Genomic DNA, 17334 nt, shown 5'->3' on the forward strand with positions numbered 1-17334 from the left:
TGTCATGAAACAAGTGAAACAAGTGAAAAATCTCAACCCCTATCCTAACGGAAATACCCACTTTTGATAGGTCGAAATTGATGACACGTGCGGCGGGTCCCTAACAGAGTCATCAAAACCAAGCTGCCTGGGGGAAATCGGCATTGCAAATACATGAAAGTAGGAGGAACTTTTGTTTATACCGAAATGTATTCCCTAACAGAGACATCAAAACTATGCTGCCTGTGGAAAATCGACATTGCAAATACATGAAAGTCGGGGGCATTTTTATATTGCCAGTAAGGTGAGTGATACGATTAATTCTACCAAATAAAATTTAAATTCTGAACTTTAATGTTGGTTGCTTCGTGAAATTTCATATCAATGACCGATCGTGTATTGTGAAAAATTTAGCACAAGTGTAAGTGTAAAATTGCATATGGTAGCAGTTGTATTAAAATGGACTTGATATATGAAACGATTTATTTCAATTTTCATAAATGAAAACCAAAGTGTGTTCCCGCTCGTCTGTTTTGTTGTGTTCATTTTCACCCAAGGAAAGTATATACGGCGAGAAAATTTGGAAAAGTCAAGAAATATTAGAAAAAGTGGTTGCTGTACATATAGTATTAGGTGTTGTTAGTCCAATTAAGATTCGTATTGGGTTGAATAAACATCGGGTTTTCCATTTCAAATATGTTTTCCCTACATTAAAGTAACATGTTTTTAATGATGAGAAAAATTGATAATTGTGTTCGGTATTGGTAATTATCTTATATTACATTGGTGAGTTTTTTTCTTTATTTCATCATACATAACACAGGAGGCATATTGACTAGGAACACAGAGGGTGGTTTTCATCATATCTCGTTCCACTTCGGTATCTTGTATCTGATACGTACCATCCAACGACTGTTTACCATCCTTCTGTCATCATCACTCGGTAAACACTGGTGGAGTGAACAAACAATGCCCAACAACCAAACAAAACGGCCCTTTTCAGGGCCATTATCAAAGAGTTTAACGATGTAATTCTTCAAACTTATCCAAAATCAACAGATAGCCTAACAGAATCCTACGTTAACTATGCGGTCGTGTCTCGGACACAACCCTCCTCCTCCTCTTTTTCGCTCCGTTCAGTCTGATCGCATGGTTTTTAGTGTCAAGATGTACAATTTACAAGAACGTGGATTTTTAGTGAAATTTTATTACTCGAGCAACCGAAGCTTCTCCTCTGGGGACCGTTGCTATGTTAATAAGCCACAAAATTTGGAGAAACTTAAAGAAGAAATAACTCGCATTTTCAACAGAGTTGTGTATGGAGAATTTTGTTCACCGTTTAAAACGGTTTATCGAAAAAAGGGGTGATCACATCGAAAATGTTCTAAAAAAGTTTTATTTTTGTTTTTTTTTTAAATCAAAATCGGTTATCTTTTGTAGAAGTTATTAAAATTTTTTGCGTGAGCTTTTAATCTGAAAGACCCTGTATGTGTTCAAAGTATTCAAATAACATCAAGTAATAATTTTCATTCAAATTTCAACTACTAAAAATTGCCTTCAGACATGCGAATCTGATAGAGAGTAAATTGATTCACAAATACGGATGAATCGTTTTGAAGTTTGTTTTGAGTCATGGCGAGTTTGCCACATTGAAGTTGCGAAATACGTTCGGATTCTGGAAAAAGGGTGAACAACTACCTTTCGAACTAGGAACCAACTGTCAACAAAAATGTAATATACATAATAATGTTTGAATATGGCTCTTGTTTATATTCAGATACAGCCATATTTCTGAATTACAACATCTTGATTAATGATGATATATAAGAAGCACTCTATTCGATTAAACTTATTGAAGTTAGTTGATATTACATCACGAGGCCTCAATAATAAGAAAATAGTTTCACAACATTAAATGTTGAATTCAATACGATGAAAGGGAAATGAAATAACCTAAAAAAAAGACAGTAGAAAAATGATAAACCATTAAGTTCGGTCATAGTTTTGAACTCTTTTAATAAAATTTGATTTGATTTTATCAACCCGTGCTCATTAATTACATGATATTTATACATTTTTATGGAATTAATAATTTAAATAAACAGAAGATTAATTTACTATTAACCCGGAACAAAAGATAAGCTGGGTTTAGACTATGTCAGTTACTCGGTTACGAGTAAACGTCAAACGATCCGAAGAATTACGAACGCACCCATACCACGAAATTTGACATTTGATATTTACATGTATGGGGCTACTCGCATCTGAGCTACTTCAAAGCTTTTTGTTTTTAAACGGGTGAGTAGCCCCATATATTCAAATAAAAAAAACTAAAATTTGTTGCGTGAGCGTTTAATCTGAAAAGCACTGTAGATAAACTTAATAGAGCAAATAATTTATCAAGATTTCTATTCGATTATTCAGTTTGAGATGGCACACTCTGTATGAATTCAATTTCAATTTAAATTAAATTACAAATTAATACTGTATCGTCTTGTTCGCGACAAAATCTGGACACCACCAAACACAAACCACGAGTATTTTTATTGTATTGTACATGTATTGTGATATCGATTTAGCGTTATATTGGGTTGGGGAAGAAGAAATGTCATATATTGTCAATATATGGCAACACTTAAACATATCTTGTGTTGTACTTATCGCATCGGGTCATACTATACGGCTATTTAAAGATGACAATCTGTGCTACAAGTGTCGTTTTGACAGTGTTGTGATTGTCCTTTTCTGTCTCAAGTTATAGCGCGTCAAAGATGGAGTCCACCAAGCAAGAAATTCGCCATATTTTACGTTTTTACTACCTGTGAGGTAAAACTGCAACGAAGGCGGCTGAAAAAATTCGTGTAGTTTATGGACCCGATACTGTAACGATTCGCACAGCACGGCTTTGGTTTGATCGATTTCGTTCTGGTGTAGTGGCTGTCGAAGATACACCCCGTACTGGTAGGCCAATTGTCCTGGAAACCGATAAAATCGTTGAAATCATCCAAGTAGACCGGCATGTGAGCACTCGCTCGATTGACCAGGTACTGGGTATAGACCATAATACCGTTTGGAACCATTTGCAGAAGATTGGATTCCAAAAAAAGCTGGATGTATGGGTGTCACACGAGTTGACGCAAAAAAATCTTTTAGACCGAATCAACGCCTGCGATGCACTGCTGAAACGGAACGAGCTCGATCACGTACGACAACCTAAAGCGAAAAAAGTCGTGGTCGAAGCGCGGTGAGCCGGCCCAAACCATCTCCAAGCCCGGATTGACGGCCAGAAAGGTTTTGCAGTGTGTTTGGTGGGATTGGAAGGGAATCATCCACTATGAGCTGCTCAACTATGGCCAGACCCTCAATTCGGTTCTCTACTGTGAGCAGCTTGACCGTTTGAAGCAGGTGATTGACCAGAAGCGGCCAGAAATGATCAATAGGAATGGTGTTGTTTTCTACCAGGACAACGCTCGGTCTCACACATCTTTGATGACCCGCCAGAAGCTACGGGAGCTCGGATAGGATGTCCTATTGCACCCACCGTATAGTCCGGACCTGGCTCCAAGTGATTATCATCTCTTCCGGTCCATGCAAAACGCTCTTGGTGATACTAAGTTGGCCTCAAAAGAGGCTTGCGAAAACTGGCTGTCTGAGTTTTTTGCAAACAAGGAGGGGGGGATAATGAAGTTGCCTTCTAAATGGCAACAAGTTTGCGAACAAAACGACGCATATTTGACTTAAATTGGATAATTTTAAGTATGTTAAATTAAGCGTCAAATTTCGATCAGAAATACGACATTTCTTTTTCCCCAACCCTATATATAACTATTCATCTGTCAGTCCATTGATACTCGAACATCAGCGAAAATTGAATTCAAAGTGGCGAAAACAAAACAGACATCAGTTGAAATTAGAAACTTGGTGTTTCAGTATTATAAAAATGGGAAAATGTAGAAAAATCGCACAAATGGTCAACATAAGCTGAAGCCTGGGCGCACTGTTTATCTTACAGCAACGCCTCCAGTGGTGGAATCTGGAAAGTTCTGAGAGTAGTTTGTTTCGAAATGTTTTCTCTTCTAGTCATAAAAGGCTCGTCCCCAGTGTCGCCACATTTTAATCTGTACCAGAAGGGAAAAAAATCTTTCTCATCTGTACTTTTTCTTCAAAAAATCTATACCAAAAATCTGTACCATTGGAATTATACATTGTAGAAAAAAAATCATGAAATATGAACAAACACTCATTTGTGTACTAGAAAATATTATATTTAGTTGCTTACTTTATATCTAGATTTACTTACTACAATGTACATTAACATTTACTAGACTCGAATCACTCGTGTTTGATGATAGTCTTTCTAAATTTGGGTTGCGTACCATCATTCAATTAAATTTTCGAGAGAAATTCCACACGCAGAAAAAATCTGTAAAAATCTGCACTGTACGCGTGGCAACACTGCTCGTCGCGATTCATTTTGTTTTAAAGGTGTTGTATTCGATGGAAGCCGCGAACCAAAAGTTGATTTTTGACGCCCACTTCGAAAATCCGAACAATCCAATTCATTCCAATAATGATCCATTTTAAAATCGCGAAATTGTTGAACTTAGCTTAATTGATTGTGTGTAGCATTCTCAAACATTTTCGTGATCGGCATACTACCGATCTACAGGATCATAGCAAGCGTCGTAGCGGAACTAAGGATTGGAAGATGCATTTGAAGCTATTGAGCACGATTAGGGCAAACCCAGGGCTGTCAGATTATGATACCACCAAGAAAGTCAATACCAGTCAAAGCGCCGTAAGAAGGACTCGTCTGCGATAAGGATATCAATCGTTTCGGGCATGTGAGCAAACAAACAAGACACTGAAGCAGAATCTAGTGGCCAAAAGACATACCCGGAAGTTGTACAATAAGATTCTTACGAAATACGAAGGTTGCATCCACATGGACTACGGAACGTACGTAAAGATGAACTACGTGCGGCTTCCTGTACAAAAGTTCTATACAGCAACTGGTCGAGGTAATGCCCCTAGCATTTTCAAATTCATTTTTGCCAATAAATCCACAAGAAAGTTTATGATCTGGCAAGGTATTGGCAGGCAGCTGCGGACAAAAAAATTGCAAAATGTGCATACAGGAGTGCTCGAAAAACGTATTTTTCCGTTCATCAAAGCTCACAATGAACTTGTAAAGTTTTGTCCTGGTTTGGCAAGCTGCTACTACACTGTTACAGTGTTATCGAGGTAACGGGTGAATTTCTTTGAGAAGAACATCAATCCACTCAACCACCCTCAATACCGCCCAACTGAAAAATTTAGGGCGGTTGTCAAACAGATGTTGAATAAGAGTGGAAAGGTTAACTCGGGTACGACAGAGATGAAGAGATAGTACAACAAAATGGCCGCTCACATTAACCAACAGAGTGTCCAAAATATAACACATATAACATATACATTTCATCGATGGAATCATGGAATCATAAATAAAATCAGAACAGTGACTCAAAGCACTATCAGATTCTGTGTCAGATTCTCAAGTAGCCTCGGAAGGGAGTTAGTGTACCTTTCTGTTAGATTGACAGTTCCACTTTTCTAGTTTCACACACCGTCATGATGACGGTTTCATCACGAATAAGCCAATACTCCGCATGGATGAAACTCCTAATAATGAAAAAAGTGACTAAAGATCAACCATCGGCGGCTTTATCCATCGGAATGTTGAATCTTCAAACCGACTTCGATTTAGCTCAACAAACATGGTGCGATCAGATTGGAACATTTCTGCGAGTTCTTCTAGCTCAGCGTTGGCCTGGTACAGAACCATTTTATAGGATTTGCACTGTTCGTCTACACAGTATTCGGTTTAAGTTGTAGCAGGAAAGGTAAACCTAGGTCAAATGAATCAAATTCCTTGCTGACATGTGACAGTTGAACCAGAAGCGGTTCTAGACCATCGTAAAGATTCAAGAAGCTCTACGATCGTCACAAGAGAAGATCGATTTCGAAAATCATTTCAAAGACACGTTCTCTGACGATGTCGAGAGCCGAGTGGCTTCCAACGAAAAGATTGAAGACTTAATAAAAATGGCGGTACGGCGATTATTCCGCTGAAAGGTGTTTTGAGCGGGCCAAAACTCTGGTAAGTCATCCGAGAGTACTCATTCGAGAGTACTTGGTCAACGGAAATATGGCATTGATCGATGAGACGGAGGTACGATCCGAGGATCTGCTAGTGTGTTACTTATAGCACCATCCGGTCGTGAAGAAGTTCAGCACGACAAAAAATATTCGGCTGATGTTCGATGGATCTGCCGAGACGACTGGTAATTGTTTCCTCAACGATGCACTGTTGACTGAACCAGTTGTCCAGGATCAATTACTCGATCTAGCTCACGTAAGTATAAGGCAGCGTTAGTCGCAGACATCGAAAAGATGTATCTTTTCCCCATTCGACCGATCAAAACGAGCGATCTACGAGCAACGGCTTGTAATACTGTGACAGGAACTGGCGGAACGATGAAATGTAGTTCTACGAACAGCTTTCCCTCCTCTCCAACATAAGATTGGATAGCTTCGTCTTCTGCTCCGTCCGGATTGTTCAACTTGTATTCACGCGATGCTGTGAACTACCCCCAAAATGAACTGTGATCTCTTCACGCTCTCCTTTTCACTAAGGAACGTGCTGAGAAACCTGGTCACAAGTCTCATTTACTTTGAGAACGGGTTGTTCGGAACGAGCAAAATTGTAAAATCTTCAACACTTCAAATCTTTCGGATTGGAAAAGTGAATCGTTTATTCACGTCTGTATTCTACTGACTTCTGAAGTACACTAATTAAACGTGGAACTCTAAGCCATATGCTTTATATGTTGCTTAGTTTTATATCGGTTACATTTTGGTAAAGTAGGTAACAGATAATTTAGCAAGAAATACATTAGAGGTAAATTCTATTTCAAGAGAAATTCATTTTATGTTTTAGAACTAAATACTAGAGTCGGGATCTGGGACACAGAGCAGCTACCGGAGGAGTAGAAGGACGGGGTATTCTGCCCCATCTATAAAAAGGTGACAAGCTGGATTGTGGGAACTATCGTGCCATCACAATCCTTAATAGTGCCTGTCTCAAATTTCTCAGATCCTCTTTCACCGTCTATCGCCAATAGTAAGTAGATTTGGTCGGATTCATGCCCGGTTGCTCGACAACGAACCAAATTTTTACGCTGCGGCAGATCCTCCAAAAGTGCCGCAGGTCCCTACGCACCACATCGTCGTTGACTACAAGGCCGCATATGATACAATCGACCGACGACAGCTATGGAGAATCATGGACGAACACGGCTTTCCCCGAAAGCTGACAAGACTGATTCAGGCAACGATGGATGCGTATGCGGTGCAGTGTGCGGATCTCAGGTGAGCTGTCGAAATCATTTGAAACCCACAGGGGGCTTCGACAAGGCGATGGACTCTCCTGTCTGTTCTTCAACGTGGCGCTGGAAAGTGTTTTGCGGGGAGCGGGTTTCAACATGCGGGGCACGATTTTCAACAAGTCTAGCCAGTTTATCTACTTCGCCGACGACGTGGACATAATCGGAAGAACACATGCGACGGTAGCCGACTTGTATACCCGACTACAACACGAAGCAGGACTAATTGGGCTTGGGATCAATGCGTCTAAGACTAAATACATGCTAGCAGGAGAGACTGACCGCAACAGAGTTCTTCTTGGTAGTGGTGTTGTGGTAGACTTCGACGAGTTCGAGGTGGTAGAGGAATTTGTCTACCTTGGCTCATTGATAAAAACTGATAAAAACTATACGGTGGTGTACAGGAAGACGGAGTATGGAGAAGGAGAATGATCCACCAACTGGCGCAATTCTACGGCGAAGTTCCAGAAAATCGCCAAGGCTGGACGAGTGCGATGGGCAGAGCATGTTGCAAGATTGCCGGACAGCAGCCCTGCAAAGATGGTATTCGCATCGAATTCATTAGGAACAAGAAGGAGAGGAGCCCAGCGGGCGAAGTAGTTGGACCAGGTGGAGCAGGACTTGGCAAGAATCGGTGCAGCCGGGAGTTGGATAACTGCAGCCATGGATCGGGTTTATTGGCGAAAAATTGTGGAGAATATCTAGTCTCTCAATGGGATGTAGAATCATTGTAAATAAATAAACTAAATACTAATCAAGCTCTCTGTTTTGCTTCCCCTTTATCCGGCAAAACCCGACACCAGACAGTCCAATGCAGCGGAACTACAAGTCACAAAACAAGTTTCCCAAGCAATGATTCGTCAAGTGCAGCAGGAAGCGACTCGTTTCCGAGTCTTGTTGCCATCGCATACCATCTGCTCTTCCCTCACGTTGGCCCACGTATGACTTTCTCACCAAAGACCGCCGTAGTGGCAAAAGGTCGAGCGGGAAAGGTTGGGTCCTGGTTACTTTCTCCACTACTGTACCTGCCAAGATCCATTCGGATTATGACCTCAAGTTGAAAGGAGTCAACAGCGAACTTCGAGCGATATACGGTCTGCTCAATGATTCCGCCAACGCAGCCACTATTAACAGAGAAACGGCACGGAATAGAATCGTGTGGAAATTTATTCGTTCATTCGAGAGAAATTCATTCATTCATTCGAGAGCTTCAAAATTTAGCGGTCTTTGGGAAGCCACTGGTAAGTCCGCTAAGTCTTCACTGATTAAGCTTCTCGGGCAACGTGGGCTATCTTTCCAGAACATGACCACCTTTCTTGCTCAGGTTAATGTGCCAATGAACTCTAGCCCATTGACACCACTCTCCGAGGACCCGGATGAACTGATAGCTCTGACCCCGGTTCGCTTTCTCACGCTTTCTCTTCACTGCTGGCGATTCCAGATCTGGACTATACAGACGTTCCAACAAATTGTCTCGAACACTTCCAGCTGTTTCAACAGCTCGTCAAGCAGCAGTGGAAGCGTTGGCGAAAAGAGCATATCTCGCAACTCTACAACGTCAACCAGCGTGCTTCTCCAGAGGTCGAGCTGAGGGTCGGACCGATGGTCATCCAACTAAGGAGGAAGACAAGGCACTGATCTCTTGACCCATCGGCCGCAGCACGAAAGTAGACTCTGACCCGGATGAATAGGTCAGAATGGTCACGTGACGAGGACACTGCAAGGAATATACACTCGAGTGCACTTCCTGCAAGCTGCAGTCATCCGGTGGAATTCCGATGAAAGCGACGCTATCCACCCCAATCATGAATCATAACGTGGTGCCATGGGAAGGCACGACAGATTAAGAAGTTAAAATGAATCATGTAGAATAGACCATGTCAATCCAATAGTGACAGCTAGTGAAGCCGTAGAAAGCCGCTGGATGTGTTCCCGCTGTGGCTTGTCATTGCAAAAGCCGCGCGGGAGACCCATCTAGTGTGTTCTTACGCTACGGCGGGTCCGAACACAACTATTGTTTACTTCACTAATGAATGGTGTATAAAAAATGAAGTTACAAAGTAAATTTTTCACGCACCTTATCTAGTTTTGCACGAATAAATGTAATTTGGACCAAACTGACAGCGATTTTGTTCTATCCCAAAGTTTGTGTATCCAGATTTTGTAGCAAACAAGCCTTAGTTAACTTAATATAAAAATTAATTTAATCCATAAAAAGATACAAACATTTTTTTTTATTTCAAAATCAAAACACCGGTTCAAAACTATACCTTTAACGCAGCGCTAATTCTGGTTGCACAGCCTAGATGTTCAATCATTTTTCTACGTTTTCGAAGTAATCAAATGATTATTTTTTTACTTTCAATGATCAGCGGCAACCAATAAAATAAAGAACAATCTTCAAATAGACACAACAACAACCAACGGCGAAGGCTGATGTCTATTTGCGAAATATACATGTCCGGTTTTGGATGCAGCCGCAATATTAAACTGAAAATAATGCGTCAATATTAAACGACTAGCAGTAAGGGTCTAACTTTTTGTTTCTAGGAAAGACAACATTGTGATATTACGGTATTTTTTTAATAAAATATGGACTCTCTTGACTCCGGTATGATAAGGTACTCTACGAACAATCGAAAAAATCGAACAAAATGTAGAATAAAGAAAATTAGTATTAAAAAAGCAGCGATCGAATACGTACTGATTCTCTCAAAGATTCTTGATGCGGTTGCAGAATATACCATTCAGATTCGTCGTCCAGTGGATGTGTCGCTAGGTCAATGATCACTTCGCCAAGAAAATCGTTGGCCCCGTAGCGTACGTAATCCCATACAGTAACCTGTAATTGTTGTTTCAAGGCTTAGAAAAGTTAAATAGTCTTCTCAAAGTAAATTGAACACTTGCTTCGAATAAACGATTCTGCAGATCAGCTCTTCGAAGGCCTTCATAGACAAAAGTTTGACCCCAGCGCGGATCGTTTGTCAACGCCAGAGTTTTCGTTCGTCTTTTCGATTTTTCACTTCGATCGGGAAGTAAACAAATCTGGAACGAAAAAAAACAATATTGCAGAAGACCTGTATCCGCTGTAAACATAAAAATATATCTTACTTTAGCGTAAGGATTTCGTGCGGCCGCATTTACTCTCGATATAAGTCCAGCAGCACAAACTATCGTCACAATCAGTTGAAGCGAGCTTGGTTCGAAGCCCAACTTCAGTTGAACGCGTCCCCCAACGCTATTCTCCTGCTGCGAGACCGTCGCAGCTGGTGTCAGTCTATTAGGATATCGAAGATTTGCGGAGTAGCCTCGAACGCTGTGCAGATCAGGTGATCCCGGAGATGTCACTAATACGCTTGGTTTATCACGTCGCTCATAACTTTCTGTGGAAGCAGGTACACACGATTAGTAGAGATTACAAGGGAGTAAGTGCCACATAGAGACCGCTCAAAGGTACACAAAATCCAACAAAAATTAACATTTATATTCTTATATCCCTAATTTTAGAACATCGGTTTTCTTTTTGGTAGCAAGACAGCTATGGACGCCAAAAGTTCGTTTTAGTCAAGATAGGTTGCTACAGAATGATCTCTTCTACTGACGGAAAAGCTGTTACTAATACCTCCTCTGTGATGTGCTTGAACTCGCGTCGGCGAGTGGCAGTTTCGCCAGGATGCTTGAGTGTTTTTGCGATTTATCAATATCGCACGTGTTACGAGTAATTCTACCAAATGTTGCAGTCTACTAGCACCGATAATATCGTATACATCTTGTGCGGATTTACCGCGCAACGAATGGCCATTCCATTCCACCACTTCGTCACCTGAAAACGCGTAGATTTGAACAAGAGATTGGAAGCGGAAATAATTAAACTGGCGTGCAACTACCCCACACATGACAGGGCTACATTAATGGGTTTTTGGAACGGAAGCGGTTTCTTGAGGGGAGGGAACCTTATATGAAAAACTTTTGTCTTCTGTCACATTCAATTGAAAAGAGTGCTATCGAATACCATGATTTATTCTGGGTTTTCAAACGAATGTTAATTACCTGGTCTAATGTGTCCTTCCAGGTCAGCAATCGAACCACGTTGCACTTGTTCTACTATCGCAGCCTTCTCGTCGTTTGGCAGTACCTGCCCACCTCGAATCTTGAGTCCTAAAACGTCTTCACCGTCTATATTTCTTTGCAATACCATATGGCCAATCATACGACTACCATCTGCTGACACTTGCCAACTAACAGGGTTCTGTGTGGAGTTTCAAAATCGATCTTTGCTTCATTTCGATAACAGTTCAAGACTACTATTCGATAAATATGTATATATTATGTATGTATAAATCATCTAATAGAAATCTAACCAAACCGTAATGATCACATCCAATTTAATTCGATAAAATAACGAATGAAATGTTTCTAAACACATCGAATTCATCAGCCATTTTTTGTGTTTGTTCGTACAGTCGAGAAAATAGTTTGTAAAGTTCAACAGATGAATCAAGAGTAGACCTCAGAACGTCAAATAGCGAAATAAAGTGTATGTATCTGCTTTAGAAACGATAGAAACAAGAGGGTGAAAAAAATATATTCAAAAAATGAACAGAAATATCACTGAGGTGCACCAAAAATGCATGACTTTACAAAATAGAAAACCAGACCATTGTGAGAAGCTATTCACTGCACACGTTCAATGTATTTACATATGATTAGCTGTATACTGATCCGATGTAGCCAAAAACTAAGATTCATAGGATACTTGGAGAAATGTTGTCTCAGATTATTGCTTATCGCAGAGAAAATTGGGGCGAGCTTCAATAATCACAAAATATTGTTAGCATTAGGATGTCGTGAATACGAATTTATGATATTTCATTTCCACACTCATCTCAACCATTCCAATCGTTTAGAAACAATATATTTCATACATTCTATTTTATTATTAACTTGTTGAAATATATTAGGCTGTCAAAAAAGTCCTGCGGTATTTTTTTTTGAATTTTCATTTGTTCATAAAATTAGTTACAATCATCTGTTTTAAGTCAAATATGCGCCGTTTTGTTCGATGACTTGTTCCCAACGAGATGCCAACTTCATAATACCCCTGTTCCTTATTGGCAAAAAAACTCGGATAGCCAATTTTCACAGGCCTCTTTTGTGGCTAACTTCTGACTACCTAGCTCGTTCGCCATGGACAAAAACAGGTGGTAGTCACTTGGTGCAAGGTCCGGACTATACGGCGGATGCAAAAGAACCTCCCATCCGAGCTCCCGGAGCTTCTGGCGCGTCACCAAAGAAGTGTGTGGCCTGGCGTTGTCCTGATGGAAGACAATGCGGCCTCTGTTTATCAAAGATGGCCTCTTCTTCATGAGTGCTACCTTCAATCGGTCCAGTTGTTGGCAGTACAGGTCCGAATTGAGCGTTTGGCCATAGGGAAGCAGCTCATAATAGATTATTCCTTGACAATCCCACCAAACACACAGCAGAACCTTCCAGGCCGTTAATGAGGGCTTGGCCACCGTCTGAACCGCTTCAGCGGGCTTCGACCACGACCGTTTGCGCTTCACGTTATCGTAAGTGACCCACTTTTCATCGGCAGTCACCATCCGCTTCAGAAACGGGTCGATTTTGTTGCGATTCAGCAGCGATTCACATGCGTCGATACGGTCAAAGATGTTTTTTTGCGTCAACGTGTGTGGCACCCATACATCGAGCTTCTTTGTGAATCCAAGCTTCTTCAAATGGTTAATAACGGTTTGATGACTTATCCCCAGCTCTTGGCCGATGCTACGGCTGCTACCATGCCGGTCTTTCTCGGCTAATTCAGCGATTTTGTCGCAATTTTCGACGACAGGCCTTCCGGAGCGTGGCGCATCTTCCACGACCTCTACACCAGAACGAAAACGTTGAAACCATCGTTGTGCGGTGGAAATAGAAACTGTATCGGGTCCATAAACTGCACAAATTTTATTGGCAGCTTGAGATGCATTTTTGCCTTTGTCATAGTAGTACTGTAAAATATGTCGGATTTTCTCTTTATTTTCCTCCATATTTGCGACACTATAACTCACGAACGACTTAACCAAACAAAACACTGTCAAGGACTATATTATAGCCCTTTCCAACAAGCTATAGTATGACTCGATACAATGAATACAACTAGAACTACGCGCTTACAACGACACCCCGCGGAAATACCGCAGGACTTTTTTGACAGCCTAATATAAACAACCAGAATGAAACCAGCGTTCGTTTTACGAATAGTAAGAGCATTGTAATTTGAGCTCCGCCCGTTCTCACTTAATTGAGTATAAACAAGTTATTCATGAATTCACAGTATTCACGACTCATCAGTCATCTAGCTAGCGATCAGTAGTAGACGAAGTTTTCCAAATAGTTTAGTTCAGTTTTCCAAATTGGCCTTCATAATTCAAACCAGCGCACACATTATTGTCCCGGGGGTTCAGGTTCGATTTCCCGCTCTGGTGGGGGGGGGGTTTCGTCAAAGAAAATTCTTCCGACCTGCACTGGAACACGCGTATTATAGAGCTTGCCACTCAGAATACATTCCAGGCCCGTTAATTGGCATAAGAAATCTCAACTAAGTGCTCATAAAAATGATGCTAGTTAATACCTGCGTTGAGACGGCAAAAGTTCCAGTGGGCACGTTAGCCAAATTCAAAAAGATAATTGAAACCATGATCATCATTATTCAAGTCACACTCTTGTTCCAGCTAGTCTTTCTCGATACTGATGTCAGACACAGCTGCTCGATACGAAGGAAGAATGTAAGATAGTTTGATGGTATATTGTGGTATAATTTTGTTCGGTGAATGCGATTTATCGATTTTCATGCCGTCTGGTGGAGAGTGCTTCTATATTTTTGCACCACGTCATTTCTGCATCTGTACTGAGGCTTTATGATCTTTATGAGCAAACTCTCGAAATCACCAAATCACCGACGGTTGATGCATGTCGTCGAATGGCCGTGAAATCACTAAAAATATTTTACTCGCCCCGACCAACCTCAAATTCTATTCTACTACCGTATTGAACGGGCGTGCAAATTGTTTCGCCTCAGAATGCGTTCTTGGAATATGCGCGAAGTATGCATAGTGCAGAGCTTTCACTGACAGGCAGAGGCAAAGCAGAATATAAATATAAATAGTACGTTTCGCGTCGTTTTCATACCATTATGAGGAGTTTGATTGTGTATGATTGAATCACACGTACGAATTATTGCGCACTTTGTATAGCACGAGAAGAATATTCGCGATGCATACTGAGAGAGAGCATCTGTGAATTTAAGAGAGTGTTCGATTTTATTGGTGTAATGATGATGATGTTTTGAATTATAGAGGCTTTATCAGACTTTCTCAGTTCAATTTTCTCTAGGCTAAAAAAATTTAGTTTGGAAAACTAAAAATATTAGGAGTACCGGTAGGTTTCTTCGTTTTTTCTTTTCAAAAATTAATGCTTTATTCTGCAAAAATGGTTACAAATTAAATATTCAAAGTATTACCCATCGCTAGTCACAACTTTTTCCCATGCGGAAATAATCGGACGGTTTGTCGGCTAACCACGAATCGATCCAATTTTTGACATCATCAAAATTGCAAAGCTGGTTAACCAGGCCATGTTACATCGATCGAAAAAGGTAGTAATCGGACAGAGCAATGTCTGGAGGATATGGCGGGTGGGATAGAACCTCCCATTTCAGCGTTTCCAAGTATGTTTTGACCGGTTTCGCGACATGCAGCCGAGCATTGTCGTGCTGCAAAATAACTTTATTGTGTCTTTGCTCGTATTGTGGCCGTTTTAGTACACGGCTCAAACGCATCCGTCGGTAGAGGTTCCCCGTAACGGTTTCGTTCGGTTTTAACTGCTCATAGTACACCGCACCCAGCTGGTCCCACCAAATAGACAGCATAACCTTCTGGCCGTGAATATATCGCGCGGCCGTCGATGTCCATACATTGCCCGACGTTTAGGATTGTCGTAATGGACCAACTTTTCATCGCCAGTAACGATTCGATGCAACAAAAACCTTTCTTTTATGCCGTTGGAGCAGTTGTTCGCACGTGAAAAAACGGCGTTCGACGTCACGTGACTTCCATTCATACGGCACCCAATGTCCTATCTTTCGGATCATTCCCATTGCTTTTAAACGATCGGATGTGGTTTGCTTAGCTTCTCCAAGTGTATCTGCAAGTTCTATTGCGTTTGTAACGGATCTTGATCGAGTAAAGCCTCCAATTCTTCATCTTCAAACTTATGCGATGACTTTCCGCAGCTTTTTTCTTCATATTGAAAAAATGAAGAAACACTCCCCACACGAACACTCTCGTTGGTACGAAATTCTACATATTCGAAGTGGCAAAAAACTATCTTGTTTACGCTTACGGTTTTTGACATATACATAGACGCACAATAGACGCACAATGACAGTAGCTTTCCAACGAATTCCTGGAAATTTGATCAAATCAAGTTACGCCATCTGTTGTAAAACCGAAGAAACCTATCGGTACACCTAATAATTAAAACTTGGCATTGAGAAAGACCATTAGGAAACACTGGGTGCCGCTGCCTTCTGCTGATCGCTAGCGGGATGACAGATAAATCGTGAACGTCTTGTTGGTAACTTTTTCCGATTATTCAATTTTTGCGGCCCGCAACACCCGCGACCAACACGTGGTTGTGGCACGTCTGAAAAAAAGGTTGAGTAACGCTGGACTAGACGCAATGAAGTCAAAAGTGTATGTTCCACTTCTTTCAGTGCTAGAAAATCTATATGTTTTAGTGACATATATAAAAGAATAATATCGCGTTCAGACGAGTTTTCAGACAAAATTTGACAGTACTTTCAGTTGAACTGCTGAAGCTATGACGAAAATAGTAAAGCAACTGCACTCCATGGTTTGTGCGTACTTGGAGCTCCATCCCGTCGAGAAGAAAGTGGACAATTACAGGTCAAATACTTTGAATCCGCCAGATATGCCCGTTCCGGTAACTAGAATATCCTTGTGGTCCTCATTGCGCTTGTCAAGATGGTGGAGTCGGGTTCGATTCCCGTTTGGGTCAGAAATTCTATCGTCATAGATCGTTTGTCTTGTTTGTACTGGTTCAGGGGGACTGTCTAGGCCGTAGTAAGGTGAGCATTATTGGGAATTGCCTGTCCCCAAGAAAAGCCACAAAAACCCGGAAACAGCTTCTCTAAGCGAATTGATGCCGCTATAAGCGCCGTTGCCTAGCCCTGGTGGTATTCGGGACGTAAAGCAGCAGTATCACGATGATCCTCCTGAAAGATAGTGGGGATGGTCGCAGGCCTTTCAAGCCGCACCACTAAAACACCAAGCAACGAACGATACAATAGAAGATTTGGACTGGACTAATCGACACAGGCCCAGGCGACGAAAACGAACTAACGATTGGAAACTTGGAACGTGGAATTGGCGATTTCTCAGTTTCATCGGAGGTACTCGTGTACTGTCCGAACTATTGAAAAACCGCAAGTTTGTCGTAGCGTTGCAGGAAGTATGTTGAAGAGGATTTACAGTACGAACGTTTCGGTCATACCAGCTGCGACAACACTAACGAGCTAGGTACAGCTCTCATTTTGATGAGCAATATGCAGAAGTGTGTGATTGGATGGTGGCCAATCAACCCAAGAATGTGCAGATTGAGGATTAAGGGCCGATTCTTCAACATCAGCATCATTAACACAGCCCTCATAAGTCTCGATGATGACAAAGATAAAATCTACGCGCAGCTGGAATGCGAATACGAACGCTGTACAAAACATCAAGATCATCATCGGAGATTTCAATGCCCAGATCGGTAAAGATGAGTTCAAGCCTGTAATTGGTATGTACAGCGCACACCAGTTAACAAATGAAAACGACCTAAGACTCATCAATTTCGACACCATTTCGCC

General features: G+C 41.3%; 1 protein-coding gene across 14 annotated transcripts in view; it reads right to left on the bottom strand.

Moving 5' to 3' along the window:
• LOC129779206 (regulating synaptic membrane exocytosis protein 2) overlaps positions 1 to 17334 on the bottom strand; it is a 143339-nt gene that overhangs the window by 58800 nt on the left and 67205 nt on the right. For 11 of the 14 annotated variants that reach the window (XR_008743589.1, XR_008743588.1, XR_008743590.1 and 8 more), the window contains exons 8-12: positions 11454 to 11652; positions 11026 to 11226; positions 10515 to 10786; positions 10311 to 10448; positions 10108 to 10245 (exon numbers count right to left, since the gene is read on the bottom strand). The exons of 1 other annotated variant lie outside the window; for it this stretch is intronic. Coding sequence is in view for 10 of the 13 variants with exons in the window: in XM_055786522.1 (XP_055642497.1) it covers positions 10108 to 10245; positions 10311 to 10448; positions 10515 to 10786; positions 11026 to 11226; positions 11454 to 11652 (948 nt within the window). In the remaining 3 variants the exon portion in view is untranslated. The remainder of the gene's footprint in view (positions 1 to 10107; positions 10246 to 10310; positions 10449 to 10514; positions 10787 to 11025; positions 11227 to 11453; positions 11653 to 17334) is intronic. 2 more of the 14 variants (XM_055786527.1, XM_055786528.1) reach the window with 2 other exon arrangements.

This window comes from Toxorhynchites rutilus, chromosome 3 (genome assembly GCF_029784135.1).
Source record: "Toxorhynchites rutilus septentrionalis strain SRP chromosome 3, ASM2978413v1, whole genome shotgun sequence".
Lineage (NCBI taxonomy): Eukaryota > Metazoa > Arthropoda > Insecta > Diptera > Culicidae > Toxorhynchites > Toxorhynchites rutilus.